The sequence below is a fragment of the Lytechinus pictus genome, chromosome 1 (assembly GCF_037042905.1).
Source record: "Lytechinus pictus isolate F3 Inbred chromosome 1, Lp3.0, whole genome shotgun sequence".
NCBI lineage: Eukaryota > Metazoa > Echinodermata > Echinoidea > Temnopleuroida > Toxopneustidae > Lytechinus > Lytechinus pictus.
This window is the reverse complement of record NC_087245.1, coordinates 4,577,427-4,593,505: the sequence shown is the minus strand read 5'-3', so window position 1 is coordinate 4,593,505 and position 16,079 is coordinate 4,577,427. Positions and strand designations below refer to the sequence as shown.

The following is a 16,079-nucleotide window of genomic DNA, read 5'->3' as shown; positions in this document are numbered from 1 at the left end:
AATGGCAAAGTAGTGGAAGAATTTGCAAACGAGAGAAATCTTGTTATCTTAAATGATGGAAGTGCCACAAGAGTAGACTACCACACGGGTAATTTTTCTTGTTTGGATCTAACATTAGCCCCTCCTTGTACAGCGAACAAAACAACGTGGCAGGTCCTGAATAACAGCTTTGGAAGTGACCATTATCCATTGTTAAGCCAGTTGAACATACTGAAAGGGAATGGTACGCAAACAAAGATCGACCACTCCCAGTCAATCAGTTCAATGTTATCCACAAAGAATGTAAATTGGGATGAATTTAGGCGGCAAACTGATGAGCAGTGGAATACCTTACAGAAAGGAGGCAAGGTCATAGAGTTCGATTCTTTCATGGAATCAATTAAGATTACCCTGGAAAATTTGAAAGGACATCGAGCTACCAAGAATATTAAGAAAAACCCAGTACCATGGTGGAATAAAGAATGTTCCTCTAGAATAAAGGAAAGAAATAGAGTAAGGAGCAAATTGAAAAGTTATGTAATACCCCCTCCAGATTTATTGGAGGATTTTAAGAAGAAAAGATCTATTGCCCAGAAAACTTTAAGGCAAGCCAAAAGAGTTTACTGGGAAAAGTACTGTCAAGACATTGATCGTTTTACTCCTTTATCCGAGATCTGGAATATGATTAAAAGGATCAATAATGATGGTATTTCGCCCAGGAAAAACATTGTTCTCATGCGAGAGAATAGTTCCGTTGTTACTGGCAATGACGTTGCGGATACTTTCGCCAACCACTTTAAAAACATAAACGATAGTTTTAAGGGCAAAGTTTTTACCCCTGAACAAATAGATATTGTTAAAAAATATGAGGACATCATATCATCATTTGGTGATGCTAAGGGTAGTAGTGTCCTTAATGAACCCTTTACCATGTACGAATTGAGAATATCTTTAAAAAAATGTAAAAAGTCTTCTCCAGGTAAAGATGGCGTTGGGTATGAAGTATATAAAAATCTCTCACACGAGAGTGATAATGTTAACTATAATTAATAGCATATGGGAAACAGGAATTGTTCCCCTCCAATGTAAGCATTGCGTCATAGTCCCAATATTGAAACCACACAAGGAAGCTACAGACGTTTCTTCCTACAGGCCTATCGCTCTTAATGACTGTTTCATCAAAATAGTTGAGAAAATCATCAAAGAAAGAATGGTATGGTTTACGGAAAAACATAGTTTGTTACCATCTTGCCACAGTGCTTTTAGAAAGGCAAGAAGCACAAAAGACAATATAACCCAACTTGAAAATGACATTCAAAAAAGTATTGGGAATAAAGAACACACCCTGGCCGTTTTCTTTGACATGGAGAAGGCTTATGATAGACTATGGAAGGAAGGCTTGATTTATAAACTTAATAAACTTGGTTTCCAAGGCAACATGGTCAAGTTCTTATGGAACTATTTAAGCGGGCGCTCTTTCCAGGTCAGGGCAAATAAGTACCTCTCAGTTATACAGGACATAGATGAAGGGCTACCGCAGGGTAGTTCCCTAAGTCCCGTCCTTTTCAATTTAATGTTGTCGGACATACCAATGGACGAATCTGTCAATATTTCTATATACGCAGACGACTGTGTTATATGGAAAAGTGGAAAAAACATTGATTTTCTAAAAAGAAAAGTACAAACCTATGTGAATATCCTAAATGAGTGGTTCAACAGATGGGGTTTTACCCTTTCTAAAGAAAAATCTGTTACTTTGCTTTTTAGTAACACTTACAAATGTGTACAGATTGAATTAGATGAGGTCCCCTTACCACAAAAGGACGAACATCTATTTTTAGGAGTAGTACTGGATAGAAAGTTAACATGGAGACCACATATAAATATGATTGTAACAAGAGCAAAAAAGAAAATAAATATAATGAAAAGACTAGTGGGAACTAAGTGGGGAAGTAGTTATAAAAGCCTTTTGACTTTTTATAAAGTGGTCATCAGGCCATTGTTGGATTATGCAGCAGAAGCATATGATTCAGCTCATGATCATGTGAAGAACTTCTTGTTGACTATTCAATACCAGGCTTTAAAATTGTGCACAGGGGCGTTGCCGGGTACCTCCCTGGAATCCTTACAGGTAGATACTGGTGAATTACCACTCGATCTGAGAAGATACATGCTTAGCAATGTTTACAAAGCAAAAATAAGACAAAACGCCAAACACCCACTCCAATCTTCATTGAAGAACTGTTGGCAATTTGAATACGAAAAAAATAAGAAAGCACGAAAACCTTTTGGTTTGAGAGTTTTGGAAGATGAGATATACTACACAACTGAATCTTTTCAGTCTTATACACCCTTGCCTCCTTGGCATCTCTCTCCACCAGAAGTGTCATTGAAGCTGCATGAGCTTGTATCCAAAAGTGATAACGTTTTTTATCAATATAACACAACTGTGGAGTATATCAATACAAAGTGGAGAGAGAATCTCCATATTTACACTGATGGTTCTAGAGACCCGGTGCACGGCAATGCCTCTGCTTGTTTTTACGTGCCTGCTATGCGGGTAATTGAATGTAAAAGAATGCAAAATTTTACATCATCGTATAGATCAGAATTGGTCGCCATTGTTCTGGCATTGCAGTGGTTGGAAAATTTGAATGTTTATAATAAAGTGGTAATTTTTACCGATTCTCTGAGTGCTATCGAAGCAGTGAAGGAAAACAACGATGATAATTTCGTTAGAGAAATCATAAATACCGCTACTTGTCTAAAATATAAAGGTATATTGATTTGCTTAGAGTGGATTCCTTCTCACTGTGGGGTTAATGGAAACGAAACGGCTGACTTCTATGCAAAGGCAGCCCTAAAACAAGAAATAGAGATAAATAATGGTTTGAATATCCAAGAAACAAAAAAGATTGTAAGAGTCCTTGCAAGAAATGAATGGCAGAAGAGATGGGACAAGTCAACTTCAGAATTAAGAAAATACCAGAAAGTTGTATCAGAAAAAACACCCTTTGATTATCTCTGCACAGACAAAAGTGGTGAAAAAATTATCCACAGATTACGTTTGGGAGGTTTGGGTTTGAATGACTTCCTTTTTAAGACGGGAAGACACACAACTGGAAAGTGTGATTTCTGCAATGAAAGAGAAACGATTTACCACTTCTTATATGTTTGCCCTAGATTTATAATTCAACGAGCCCTATTACTTGCTGAATTAAATGTTAACAATATCTCTGATGCGGAACGTAAAGTGGAGAATCTCGCAGTAAAGACCCAAAGTGCACTTATCAGATATTTCAAAAGGACTTATAGATTTCAATATGGTTGCCAGGATGGCAACCATTACAACAGGGTGTAGTCAAGACTTCGTAACCATAATACTTTTTCTGAGCAAGGTGTATATATAATATTATTCATCGATCTTGGGGGAAATTGTTTATGATGTAATCGATGATGTTTTCACCTAAATAGTCTATGTGTGCACCTTTCTTGTCACTTTCACTTTATCATATGGCCCTTGAATGTCAGTATTTACTCTACTGTAAATGTTTTTTTTTGTTTGTTAAAAAGTTATAAAAAAAAAATGTTGATATTGATCTGATCGATTTGACATAAATTTTCACCTGCGGAATTTTAAATGGAGTTCTACGAGGTATCGGATAGAGCGCCACCTGCTCACGTTTGAGAGACATAGGGAGTACAATTTGTTTGTACGCCTGAGACGCCCTCGAAATGTACCTCGAGCGGGCTTGTCAGGATAACGTACTAATACAGGGCAGGAGAGGTGGTCTTGCACGATTTCCTAGGAACTTTTCTTTCCTATCTTTCCTTTACTTTTTTTAACTGATATAGATTGAACAAAGAAATTATTCTTTTTGAAAAAAAAGGGAAAGCAAATTTACAAGGCAACAATAGTCAAAACTGACTAGTTTGCCTATTTAAAATAACAACAACAACAACAACAGTCTTTGCTCATTGCCTGACGAAGTCTAGCAGCTTGCAGACGAAACGTCGCTTTCACACTACGTTTGCTACATAGTGAGACAACTGGTTAATTTCTTCTACTCAATCCTTCACCACGATGAACCTCTTCCACATCATGATGTATACATATATGAAATATTATTCTTGTGTATCCTTCTAATATGAAAAAGGATAATTATGGTATGTACAAAAGTTTGTCGTAACTCTTGTCAAAATGGCATATAAACAAATCTTCACCAAAAACAAACCGCTATCTTCAGCTCAGTTCCAACTAGTTGCGCTTGCCCTGCCCTTTCAAAGATGCAATCATACCGATTGATCCTCTGGGTTGCTACTATGGTGTTCAACAGTGACAAATCGAAAAAGAAAAAAAATCTCACAAAACCAGAGAGGTTTATCCACCCGTTTGGACGAATCTCAGCTCGTGATGCATTCTGGTAAGGAAGTCTCGATAGCCTCTAGCAAGACAAATTGGCAATCTTGTTTCGTCTCGATAAACATATTTAAAGAATAAAACAGTGTAAATGACATTTTAAAAATGGAAAAGGGGAAAAGGAGAAGAGAGAAAGGGAAAGAATGAGAAGAAAAAGAACTTGAGGGGGGGGGGGGCAAGAAAGAAAAATGGAAAGGGTAAAAGAGAAGTAGATGAAGGGAAAGAAAGAATATAGATATAAAAAGTCCAACGCGAGGAAAGAGTGAAAAGGAAGGAAAGGAGAACATAATGTGAGAAACTCATCCCGAAATGCTAATAAATGAGTGACAAAGGGGAAAGAATTAAGAGATAGCAAAATGGAATCTATAATTCAAAAAGAGGAGAAACGGGAATAATGGTAGAATGGAAAGGCTATAGGATACGACCAAGAAATAAAAAAAATGTGAAAGAAAGAAAAGGAAAGGAAAAGTGTAATATATTATGCTATGTTCTATTACTATTTAAGATTCTTATGAAAAGGGAACGAAATTTTCTTGATATTGAATTTTACTAAGAAATATTTGCCACACTCTAAAGCTGTGTCCCTTCTGGATTTTTTCCCTTTGCTTTTCAAATTTATCTGGAATAATTTTTTGGCTTTGCATATTTAATTGAGCGCCCCCATTTCCCAGGGCCCTGTCAATTATAGCTAAGATTTTTCTGGAAATAAGGTTCAAATATTTGACCGAAATCCCCTCCATTTGGATGCGATTTTTTTTTTTTTTTGCTTGTATTTTTTTTTTCTGACGAAAATCGCTTGCTTGCTTCCTTCCTTCCTTTCCTCCATTCTTTTTTCTTTCTTTCTTCCTCAGTCTTTTTTTCTTTTTCTTTTTTAGGGGGAACTTTTCCCTCTATCTAAAATTTAGGGGGACGTGTCCCCTCTTACCCCCCCCCACCCCCCCCCCCCCCCCGCTTCCGCCACCTGTGACAAAAATATAATTCTGATATACAAAAATAGTGAGAAAAAAAATTTTAGTGTCAGGTGATAAAAAGACTACTTTCGCAGGAACAGGCTTCACTGGAAACGGGTATTGATCAGAAGCATGAATAATCCAGCTCTGTGGTCGCGCTCCCATTAGCTTTCTTTTATTCAGCACAAGAGGGCGTTACGGCACTCTTCATAGGATTCTATGGACAGACGAGGATAAAGAAGAATTTCCTGACAATTTTATACGATTTCGAAAGAAATCATAGAAGGGATAATATTTCTTGGATGTGAAGTTACAACAGAGCTACACTCCTACAGTGGAACCAAAATCTTCGTTTGGTTCTTGACAATCATTGGTAAGTCCAACTCTTTTACTCTTTTAGTCATAAGTCCAACTCTTTTACTCTTTTAGTCATAAGTACGACAATACACCAGACGGTGGACTGTACTGTTTCCAGAAGAAGAAGAAGTTAAAAAATTGCCAGGAAGCAGGCCTAAACACAGTCCCATCCCCTACCTTTTGCTGTATGGTGAATGGTCGGGGATGACGAGTGGATCCACCCTTGTGACACATACACACACAGAAAAAATGGTGCCCCCTTGAAAAAGCAAGGACCCCCCGGTGTCTCCCCAGCCCAGATCCAGCCCAGGAAAAAAATCGGGAAATAATAAGATGGCAAATATAGCGATCTTCAACGCTTATATATAAGCGTCGAAATTTGTAGCCATCTCCTTGTATTAGTCTATAATATACGACGTGTCAAATTGTAGCGAACTAGTTCGCCATTTCCAGATCTCCTCTATATATATATATATACGAGGGGGAATTGTAGCGAACTAGTTCGCTATTTTCCAGATCTCCTCTATATACAAACGACGGGAAATTGTAGCGAACTAGTTCGCTATTTTTCGGATCTCCTCGATATATACACGAGGGGAATTGTAGCGAACTAGTTCGCTATTTTCCAGATCTCCTCTATATACAAACGACGGGAAATTGTAGCGAACTAGTTCGCTATTTTTCGGATCTCCTCGATATATACACAAGGGGAATTGTAGCGAACTAGTTCGCTATTTTTCGGATCTCCTCGATATATACACGAGGGGAATTGTAGCGAACTAGTTCGCTATTTTCCAGATCTCCTCTATATACAAACGACGGGAAATTGTAGCGAACTAGTTCGCTATTTTTCGGATCTCCTCGATATATACACAAGGGGAATTGTAGCGAACTAGTTCGCTATTTTCCAGATCTCCTCTATATACATACTACGGGATTTGTAGCGAACTAGTTCGCTATTTTTCGGATCTCCTCGATATGTACACGAGGGGGAATTGTAGCGAACTAGTTCGCTATTTTTTTATTTTTCCAGATCTCCTCTATATACATACGACGGGATTTGTAGCGAACTATATACGAGGGGGCATTGTAGCGAACTAGTTCGCTATTTTTTTGATCTCCTCTATATATACACCAGGGGGGAATTGTAGCAAACTAGTTCGCTATTTTTCGGATCTCCTCTACATGTATACGACAGGAAATTGTTGCAAACTAGTTCGCCATTTCTCATCTCCTCTCTAAAATATAAACATGGCAAACTGTAGCGAACTAGTTGGCAATTTTTCTGATCTCTTCATATACACGAGGGGGAAATTGTAGCGAACTAGTTGTCATTTTTTCCAAAGCTTACATTATTGTGAAGGCTTCAAAGTGAAAATCTGCAGGTTTTGGCTGTATATATTGATGCCATATTGTCAAATTGTAGCAGACTAGTTCGCTATTTTCCAGATCTCCTCTATATATATATACGAGGGGGAATTGTAGCGAACCAGTTCGCTATTTTCCAGATCTCCTCTATATCCATACGACGGGATTTGTAGCTAACTAGTTCGCTACTTTTCGGATCTCCTCTATAAAATTATATACACGAGGGGGAATTGTAGCGAACTAGTTCGCTACAATTCCGTCTCTTGTATATATAAAGATTAGAAAAATAGCGAACTAGTTCACTAATTCCTCCTCGTGTATAAAATTTTATAGAGGAGATCCGAAAAATAGCAAACTAGTTCGCTACAATTTTCCGTCGTATATATAAAGAGGAGATCCAAAAAATAGCGAACTAGTTCGCTACAAAAGAAGAGATCCGAAAAATAGCGAACTAGTTCGCTATAATTTCCCGTCGTATATATATAAAGAGGAGATCTGGAAAATAGCGAACTAGTTCGCTATGATTTCCCGTCGTATATATAGGGAGAGGAAATCCGAAAAATAGCGAACAAATCCCGTAGTATGTATCTAGAGGAGATCTGGAAAATAGCGAACTAGTTCGCTACAATTCCCCCTCGTGTATATATCGAGGAGATCCGAAAAATAGCGAACTAGTTCGCTACAATTTTCTGTCGTATATAGAGGAGATCCGAAAAATAGCGAACTAGTTCGCTACAAAAGAAGAGATCCGAAAAATAGCGAACTAGTTCGCTACAATTTCCCGTCGTATATATATATAGAGGAGATCTGGAAAATAGCGAACTAGTTCGCTACAATTTCCCGTCGTATATATATATAGAGGAAATCCGAAAAATAGCGAACTAGTTCGCTACAAATCCCGTAGTATGTATCTAGAGGAGATCTGGAAAATAGCGAACTAGTTCGCTACAATTCCCCCCCTCGTGTATATATATCGAGGAGATCCGAAAGGAGATCTAGAAAATAGCGAACTAGTTCGCTACAATTCCCCCTCGTATATATATATATAGAGGAGATCTGGAAAATAGCGAACTAGTTCGCTACAATTCCCCCTCGTATATATATATAGAGCCTTTTAGGAGATCTGGAAATAGCGAACTAGTTCGCTACAATTTGACACGTCGTATATTATAGACTAATACAAGGAGATGGCTACAAATTTCGACGCTTATATATAAGCGTTGAAGATCGCTATATTTGCCATCTATAAAATACCGAAAAAAATCCTAGCTGTGCGCCACTGCCTCTTTGCCTTGGACTCGGTGCCATACAATGATACATTAGACTAGTTTATACTTTTTTTTATAGTTAATAATAATACAAATAGCTTGCCTATTCAAAATAACAACAACAACCAAACATGCGTACGCTACAACCAGATGCTGGTGGTGATTGTATGTCAACGGACAGATACAGAAGGTTTGTTTGGCCTTTTTGGGGTAGCGGGGCAACACAGACGGCTATTACGTATACTCACGCATGCAATTCTTGTCCACACACGCCTAATCGGCGATATCACAATTTTGTGATAAACACTTTCGAATTGCACGGGAGCTACATGAACGCCCACTATAGTATAATATAGACTAGACTGACTAGTGACCGTTGTCAATACGGCTACAGAAATTACATATCTGACTCTTGATACTCACTATAACTTATTTGCTACTGACTCAGCTACAGTCCAGATCTTAGTCCTTATCGTCCAGCAATCAATCACTAGAACGTAAAAAAGAGCGTGCAATCTAAACTCTATTCTAGACTCTAGAGTCTAGTTTCTGTATTCTGCAAATGAAGGACGTTCCATCACAGTTATATTTGTGCGCATTATGATCTGCGCATAGTTTACACTCTGCGCGCTGACGTCACAATGGATGAACAGGTGATTAATTAGCTGCGGGTATGAGCTGATTTTTCTCATCTTCTGCACTTTAACTGCAGATCCGATGCGTTATTTCATGAAGCTAAAAAATTGAATTATTCCATGGACCATTCAAAAAAATATTCTCTATAATTTCAAAATACTTTACTCTGCAGTGCTGCCAAGAATCACGAATATTACCCCGAGTTTGAATAAATGGTAGAGTGGTTTTGATTTTTTCTTCAAATAGATACTAAGCATTCGGCCCATTTTGGGTGTTTTGAAAAGCACATTTGCTCTAATAAAAATGCTGATAGTTTAAAAACAAGCACATGAACCCATATTTTTTAATATTTGTACCTCTTAGGTATACCTTCCTCTACAACTTTGCAAATTTTGGTGAAAATGACATGGATTTTGAATAAAGTGCAGCATTTATTGTACGTTTGTAGTTTGTAACTGAAATTTTACATTTTTTAGATTGGGATTTTGTTATCTTTTACGCCATTTTTAAGAACTGACAGTGCTGTTAAACTTAAAATTGCAAACAAATAGCACTATTAATAGATTCTCCATTCTAACGATACAATTATTAACTCTCTTGCGAAATTTGATGACTTTTTCATGTATTTTGACTGAGTAATGGAGGTTTAAATTCATTGTAGTAATCTTGGGCGGTCTAAAAATGCCAAATTCTTTTGAATGCGCAATTCTTAAGAACATCAATTTGGGTGAACTTTGAAGCTCTATAGCAAAAAATCAAGCACATGGACCTATGTTAATTTTTGCATATTTCGAATATTAAGGTTCTAAAGTATCTATGTGCAAAGTTTGGTAAAAATGACATGGATTTCACTTTAACTGTGGAACGTCCTTAAATCGTCTAACATGCATGCCGCGCCGCCGAAGATGGCGTTATCAAATGAGCAAGTGGGATGGTTAATTGTGTCCGATATCTTTGCTTCGATCCATATCCCTGCACTATCTTTGCTAGTAAGCACAGGCGGTAAGTTTGTGTCATGATATTGCTGTTTCAATTAAATTAAAATGTGATTTGATGACGTAGATAAAAACCCACTCAATTCAAAAGCAAATAGTGAAATACCGGTAGGTATCATAAGTTAACTTTAAGGTGCTTACTCCAAAGAGTCAGTCATGTAAACTTGCACTTGCCTGCTCGCCGCGCCGTCTCGCTGATCTGAAGCTCCGGCCAAGCCAACGGGCAGTGCGAGGTTTGTGTGCCGTAGTACCGGTACGTGTTCGGGCTGCCGCAGTAAGTGTGCCGTAAGATCTACCATGCGGAATCGCGGAAGGACTAGCCAGGCCCAGGAGGCTTCTTGAGAGTAAAAATCATTAACTGACGTATGCTTACTCTCAATGAAGTAAGCATACGTTAGTAAATGATTTTTACTCTCAAGAAGCCTCCTGGCTAAGAAGGACGGGGGGGGGATGTGGTAGCCACTAACCTCGCAATAGTCATGATATTATGAATTATGATACTGATACTAGTGTGTGTGAGTGGGGGTAGCCAGGGCAGGAGGCTTACCAGGCAGTAACCCAGGGGCTTACCGTGTATTTGACCATACTCATGGGACAAGGGTGATTTATGGTCTAAATATTTCTCCAAATGAATTGTGAAAACAGAAATTATGCATTTACCACGATTATATGGATGAAGGTCTAACGAGTGGCAGTTTCCTGACATCTGGGCACAAACTGGAACTTCAAAAAAACGAAAAGTTCTCTCCTTTTACCACAGTCTCGATCGGCCATTTTGTTACGATTTATAACAAAAATGGCCGATCGAGACGGGGGTAGGAGAGAACTTGGCGAGTGCTCCCCGCGAGCCGTCTGTGAACGAGGAGAAACAAAATTTAAAATGTTAAAAACTCAAAACAAATGACTGCCAGCTGTCTAATCTGGATCAAGGTCTAACTTATGATCACTTCACGGACCAAAGTTTTGTGGAGATTTAAACAAACTCAAGCTCAAGCCTGAAACATTTATTTCAGATGGACGGCAATTGCTCTAGAATCGATCAGTAACATGTTTAACTCTGACACATTTTTTATGATTTCTGCTTGGAAAATGATGATATTGTGGTGCCTGTTTAGAAGTTTTCAGAACGGGCGTTAACGCTGACAAATTTGCTAATCTTTTGTCAATATTTTCATGAATATTGAACTCGTCCAGGCTAGGCTATGCACTATATTTGTGCTGTAGATATGTGTCCAAAAAGTCAATAGGTGAGTTGGCCTCAAATTTTCTTTCTATATTTTGTGTGAACAACGTAGAAAATAGAATTTAACCTTAGCGACATCTTCACATTTTCTGGCAGCCAAGTTGATTATCTATTGATGTGACACGTTTCCATGGCTCCTCTCAGAGGCTCATACAGTTCTAGGTCAGCATAAACTTAAGACTTTAAAATTCCTATTTTTAGCGACTAGCCCAGTATAGCATATTATAGGGATGGACCAACATGCATACATGATTTTATGGAATATTTAAGCTATATTTTTCACTATTTAGGAAATTTTGAGGTAAATTTTGAGCAATGTCTGTGATATTAATGCTAATAAAGAATATGTTAATGTATAGACAGGAATAACCGTCGTTTCTGGGGATTTATTCAACAATTTCTGACATTTTACTGTAATCCCCATTTACCGACGGTAGGGTGTACGTGTGGGCTTGCATGTGTTCTCATTCCCTCCCTTTTGTCAATTCACAGTCCAAAGTTTGATGTAATTTTACACATCGAATTTACAATCTAAGGATGTATAAACAACAAACTTTTAAAACTTGATATTCCAATATTTAAATACTTTAAACGATATAGATGAAAAAGGCATGAAAAATATACTTTACCGATGTTTAATTGGGTTGAACACGATAAAAATGGTCAAAATAGCAGCCAAACTATAAAATATTTACAAACGAACGTCAACAATCACGAATGTGATATCGATATTGCTTTCGATATTATACGATCTGCTCCATATGCGAACGAAACCGAAGATAAACGATACTAGTTATACTAGTACTAGTACTAGTTATAATCGCGATTTATCGATTCGAGACATTAAGTTAATAACGATAATGACGTCATTCAAGATGGCAACTTGCAAGAAAAACCGTCAGGTCAGGTGAAAATGTCTTAGATGACAGATTTCTCAATCATCCAGAGGATTTTTTTCAATAACTCCGGCCCAAGGTATGCAATTTATATTTCCCTGATAATGGAAACCATGAAACTTTCAATTTTGCTTAAAAAACAGTTTTAAATCGCGATCTATAAAACGCTAGTTCACTATACGTTGGCTGTAGGTACGGGGCCCCATCCCCTTCAGTCTATGTATGGTGAGTGGAGCCAACGTAGTTCAGCGGAACAACCAAAATACAGAGACTGAAGCTTTTGGTCTAGTTAATGTAATGCTTTTTAGTAGAAATGCTGTTTGTTTTTGTCCTACCTAACTCATCCTAAAGAAACTTATGCTAGAGGGTAATTTTAGGTGGTGTCAGATTTAAAGATATTGAATACTTTTTGAGATAATGACCGTCCGCGAAGCATGGACACATGCGAAGTTTGGACTCACTGCCATACATCAATGATCTGCCAGATCAGATTTTGTAAAAAGTAGATCTAATCAGTCAGTCTGCAAGCCCCTATGTTAATGAGCAAATGAGCAAGATTTATCCAAGTTCTCTCGTGGCTGAATTCATATCCCTACAAAATCTCATGAATTGGGATACTTTTTTCTCAAAGAATTTAACAATTTTTTTCCTTGAGTGAAATTGATTATTTTTGTACCATAGGAAAGAGTAAACGTTACTCTTTTATATTGGTTATTTCTTTTGAATAAAATATTTGGATAAATACATGTAGGTGAATTTCAGGCTTGAAAAGAGGCCTCAAACAGAGTTTTCTTCCTCTGTTTTCTCTTGCAAATTGTGCAAAATTTTGTGTTTTGGGCACAAACATTATTTAGATCTAATACTAAACAGGTTCATTATTGCGGACTGAAATAATCGCCAGAGGGTATTCATTTGTCTCGCAATCTACTATGGTCAACAAGGAAATTTGTGATCACTCTCGCAAAAAGTGTTCACTAGCTTTCTACGAAATTCGTGATCACTCTCGCAAAAAGTGTTCACTGTAGCTTACAAGTTCACGAGCTTTCGAGTGCCGCTGCAACTCTTTATCAAGTGACGAAAAATATCGGATAACGTAGTCTATTTATACCAATCCCCAAGAACGAACGCGGGAACAATAGGTTGGCACTAATCCGTTGTGTGATTGGTCGGGCGTTTCACCAATCAGTGCGTTGATGTATGGTGCGGCCGGTGATCCGTATATGCAAATAAGCCTGAGGTATATGCAAATACGCCACGAGTCGGCAATATGCAAATAAGACAAAATTGGCAGGCTTGCTAGTTTCCCGTGGGTGAGGGTTGACTAGCTGAGCGGTCCCTCGCTCGGGGCCGGGAACGATTGGGTCGGCATGCACTGCCAGGTAAGGGGGTATTGTGCTGTCGGATGGTTCGCATCCAGAAATCAGGGATGTCGATCCCGCTGTCTCTGTTGAAGTTGTTAGGACAAAGTCGTATACTAATAGCCTCCTTAATCCTGCGTGAATACCAATGTCTCTCTTTGGCAACGCAATTTACACCCTCCCAATCTGGGTAGTGTTGCTTCTCCCAAGCATGTTCTGCCACCGCGGATGTGTCGGTTCGCTGTAACCGAACATCGCGCTTGTGTTCAGAAATGCGTTGAGCTATCGGTCGGGCTGTTTCATCGATGTAAGACCCGTCACATCCTTGGCAAGGAATGTTGTATACTACGCCATCACGTCTGTGATCAGGGATGGGGTCTTTGGGGTGTACAAGCTGTTTGTGTAGGGTGGTGTCTGAGCGGAAAACCGTTCGGATACCGTGACCTTCTAATTGGCGTTTGAGTTGTGGTGAAAGACCATCTATGTATGGCAAGACTGTGCAAGTCTTGAAAACCGTCATAGAGGGCGCATGCAGTACGGCCCTGCAACGCATGCAATCCGACCCTACATTAGCAGAACGTACCACACTTATGCCTGAACAAATAGCCGAACTCCTGGAGTTCGTCCTCAGATCCACATATTTTCTGTACAGAGGCTCTTTCTATGAGCAAACAGAGGGAGCAGCAATGGGTAGCCCAGTCTCAGCGGTTGTGGCTAACCTATATGAAAGGTTTTGAACAGAATGCCTTGCCCAAGTGTCCTTCCACATGCTGCCCTCGGGTGTGGAAGAAATATGTCGATGACACTTTCATAATTGTAAATAGTTCCGAAACAGACAGCCTACTTGCATGCATGAATAGCCAGCAACCGTCCATCCAGTTCACTCTGGAGACTGAGCAAGGAGGGAAATTAGCATTCCTTGACACGCTAGTCCAAAGACACGAGGGCGGGAAACTCTTCACCTCTGTCTACCGCAAGCCCTCTCACACAGACCAATACATACCATATGATTCTCATCACGACAAATCGGTCAAGAAGGGTCTTGTTAAATGCCTGTTCGACAGAGCAGCACGTATTATAACTCACCCATCTGAACTCCCGAAAGAAAGAGCACACATACGTGGCGCCTTACACAGCAACGGCTACCCACGCCGTTTTATCGAGAACACTTTCAAGAAGAAACATCTCCTAAGGGATCAGAAGGTTTTCAAGACTTGCCATACATAGATGGTCTTTCACCACAACTCAAACGCCGATTAGAAGGTCACGGTATCCGAACGGTTATCCGCTCAGACACCACCCTACACAAACAGCTTGGTCACCCCAAAGACCCCATCCCTGATCACAGACGTGATGGCGTAGTATACAACATTCCTTGCCAAGGATGTGACGGGTCTTACATCGGTGAAACAGCCCGACCGATAGTTGAACGCATTTCTGAACACAAGCGCGATGTTCGGTTACAGCGAACCAACACATCCGCGGTGGCAGAACATGCTTGGGAGAAGCAACACTACCCAGATTGGGAGGGTGTACATTGCGTTGCCAAAGAGAGACATTGGTATACACGCAGGATTAAGGAAGCTATTAGTATACGACTTTGTCCTAACAACTTCAACAGAGACAGCGGGATCGACATCCCTGATTTCTGGATGCGAACCATCCGACAGCACAATACCCCCTTACCTGGCAGTGCATGCCGACCCGATCGTTCCCGGCCCCGAGCGAGGGACCGCTCAGCTAGTCAACCCCCACCCACGGGAAACTAGCGAGCCCGCCAATTTTGTCTTATTTTCATATTGCCGACTCGTGGCGTATTTGCATATACCTCAGGCTTATTTGCATATACGGATCACCGGCCGCACCGTACATCGACGCTCTGATTGGTGAAACGCCCGACCAATCACATAACGGATCAGTGCCCACCTATTGTTCCCACGTTCGTGCGTACGGTCCTGGGGATTGGTATAAATAGACTACGTTATCAGATATTTTTTCGTCACTTGATAAAGAGTTGCAGCGGCACTCGAAAGCTCGTGAACTTGTAAGCTAGTGAACACTTTTTGCGAGAGTAATCACGAATTTCCTAGAAAGCTAGTGAACACTTTTTGCGAGAGCGATCACGAATTTCCTTGTTGACCATAGTAGATTGCGAGACAAATGAATACCCTCTAGCAATTATTATTTATATCATCAGAAAGCTCAAACTCTCTACTTTCATACGTCACTCTTGATATGTGACACCTTTTAGATGGGTCAGCAGCCAGCCTTTTCCATCAAGATGCAAGACGAGATTTCTGAAATTTCTGAGTAGCATAAAATCTAGAGTTCTGATTGGCTGAGTAATGTTTTCAAAACAGCAAGCGTGGGTAATTTGAAGAGATTACCACATGGTGAGTGTGACCTTCAGAAGCCCAGTGTGGGGAACATTGGAATTTGCGTTGGTGTGTGGTCTCTATGACCAATCAGAGCACAGTATTCTTGTTTTTGAGCTGCTAAATGTACTTGGCTTATGAAAAGCTGGTTGCTGACCCATCTATAATACCTCTTCATATAAAAATTATATCATATTAAAGCTTAAATCTTCAGCTTTATCATAATGTAAAAAT

The 16,079-nt window shown here is 39.4% G+C and overlaps 2 protein-coding genes across 3 annotated transcripts in view; one reads left to right on the top strand and one right to left on the bottom strand.

The window, feature by feature from the left end:
• LOC129256143 (glutaminase kidney isoform, mitochondrial-like) overlaps positions 1-8,951 on the bottom strand; it is a 59,379-nt gene extending 50,428 nt beyond the window's left edge. The window contains exon 1 of one of the 2 annotated variants that reach the window (XM_064109026.1): positions 8,766-8,951. The gene's annotated coding sequence lies outside the window, so the exon portion shown is untranslated. The remainder of the gene's footprint in view (positions 1-8,765) is intronic. The other variant, XM_054894419.2, reaches the window with a different exon arrangement.
• A 5,182-nt stretch (positions 8,952-14,133) lies between these two features.
• Positions 14,134-14,697, top strand: LOC135157133 (uncharacterized). Its single transcript, XM_064112007.1, has one exon. It carries the CDS (start codon positions 14,134-14,136, stop codon positions 14,695-14,697), a length of 564 nt encoding a protein of 187 aa, XP_063968077.1.
• The last annotated feature ends 1,382 nt before the right edge of the window (positions 14,698-16,079 follow it).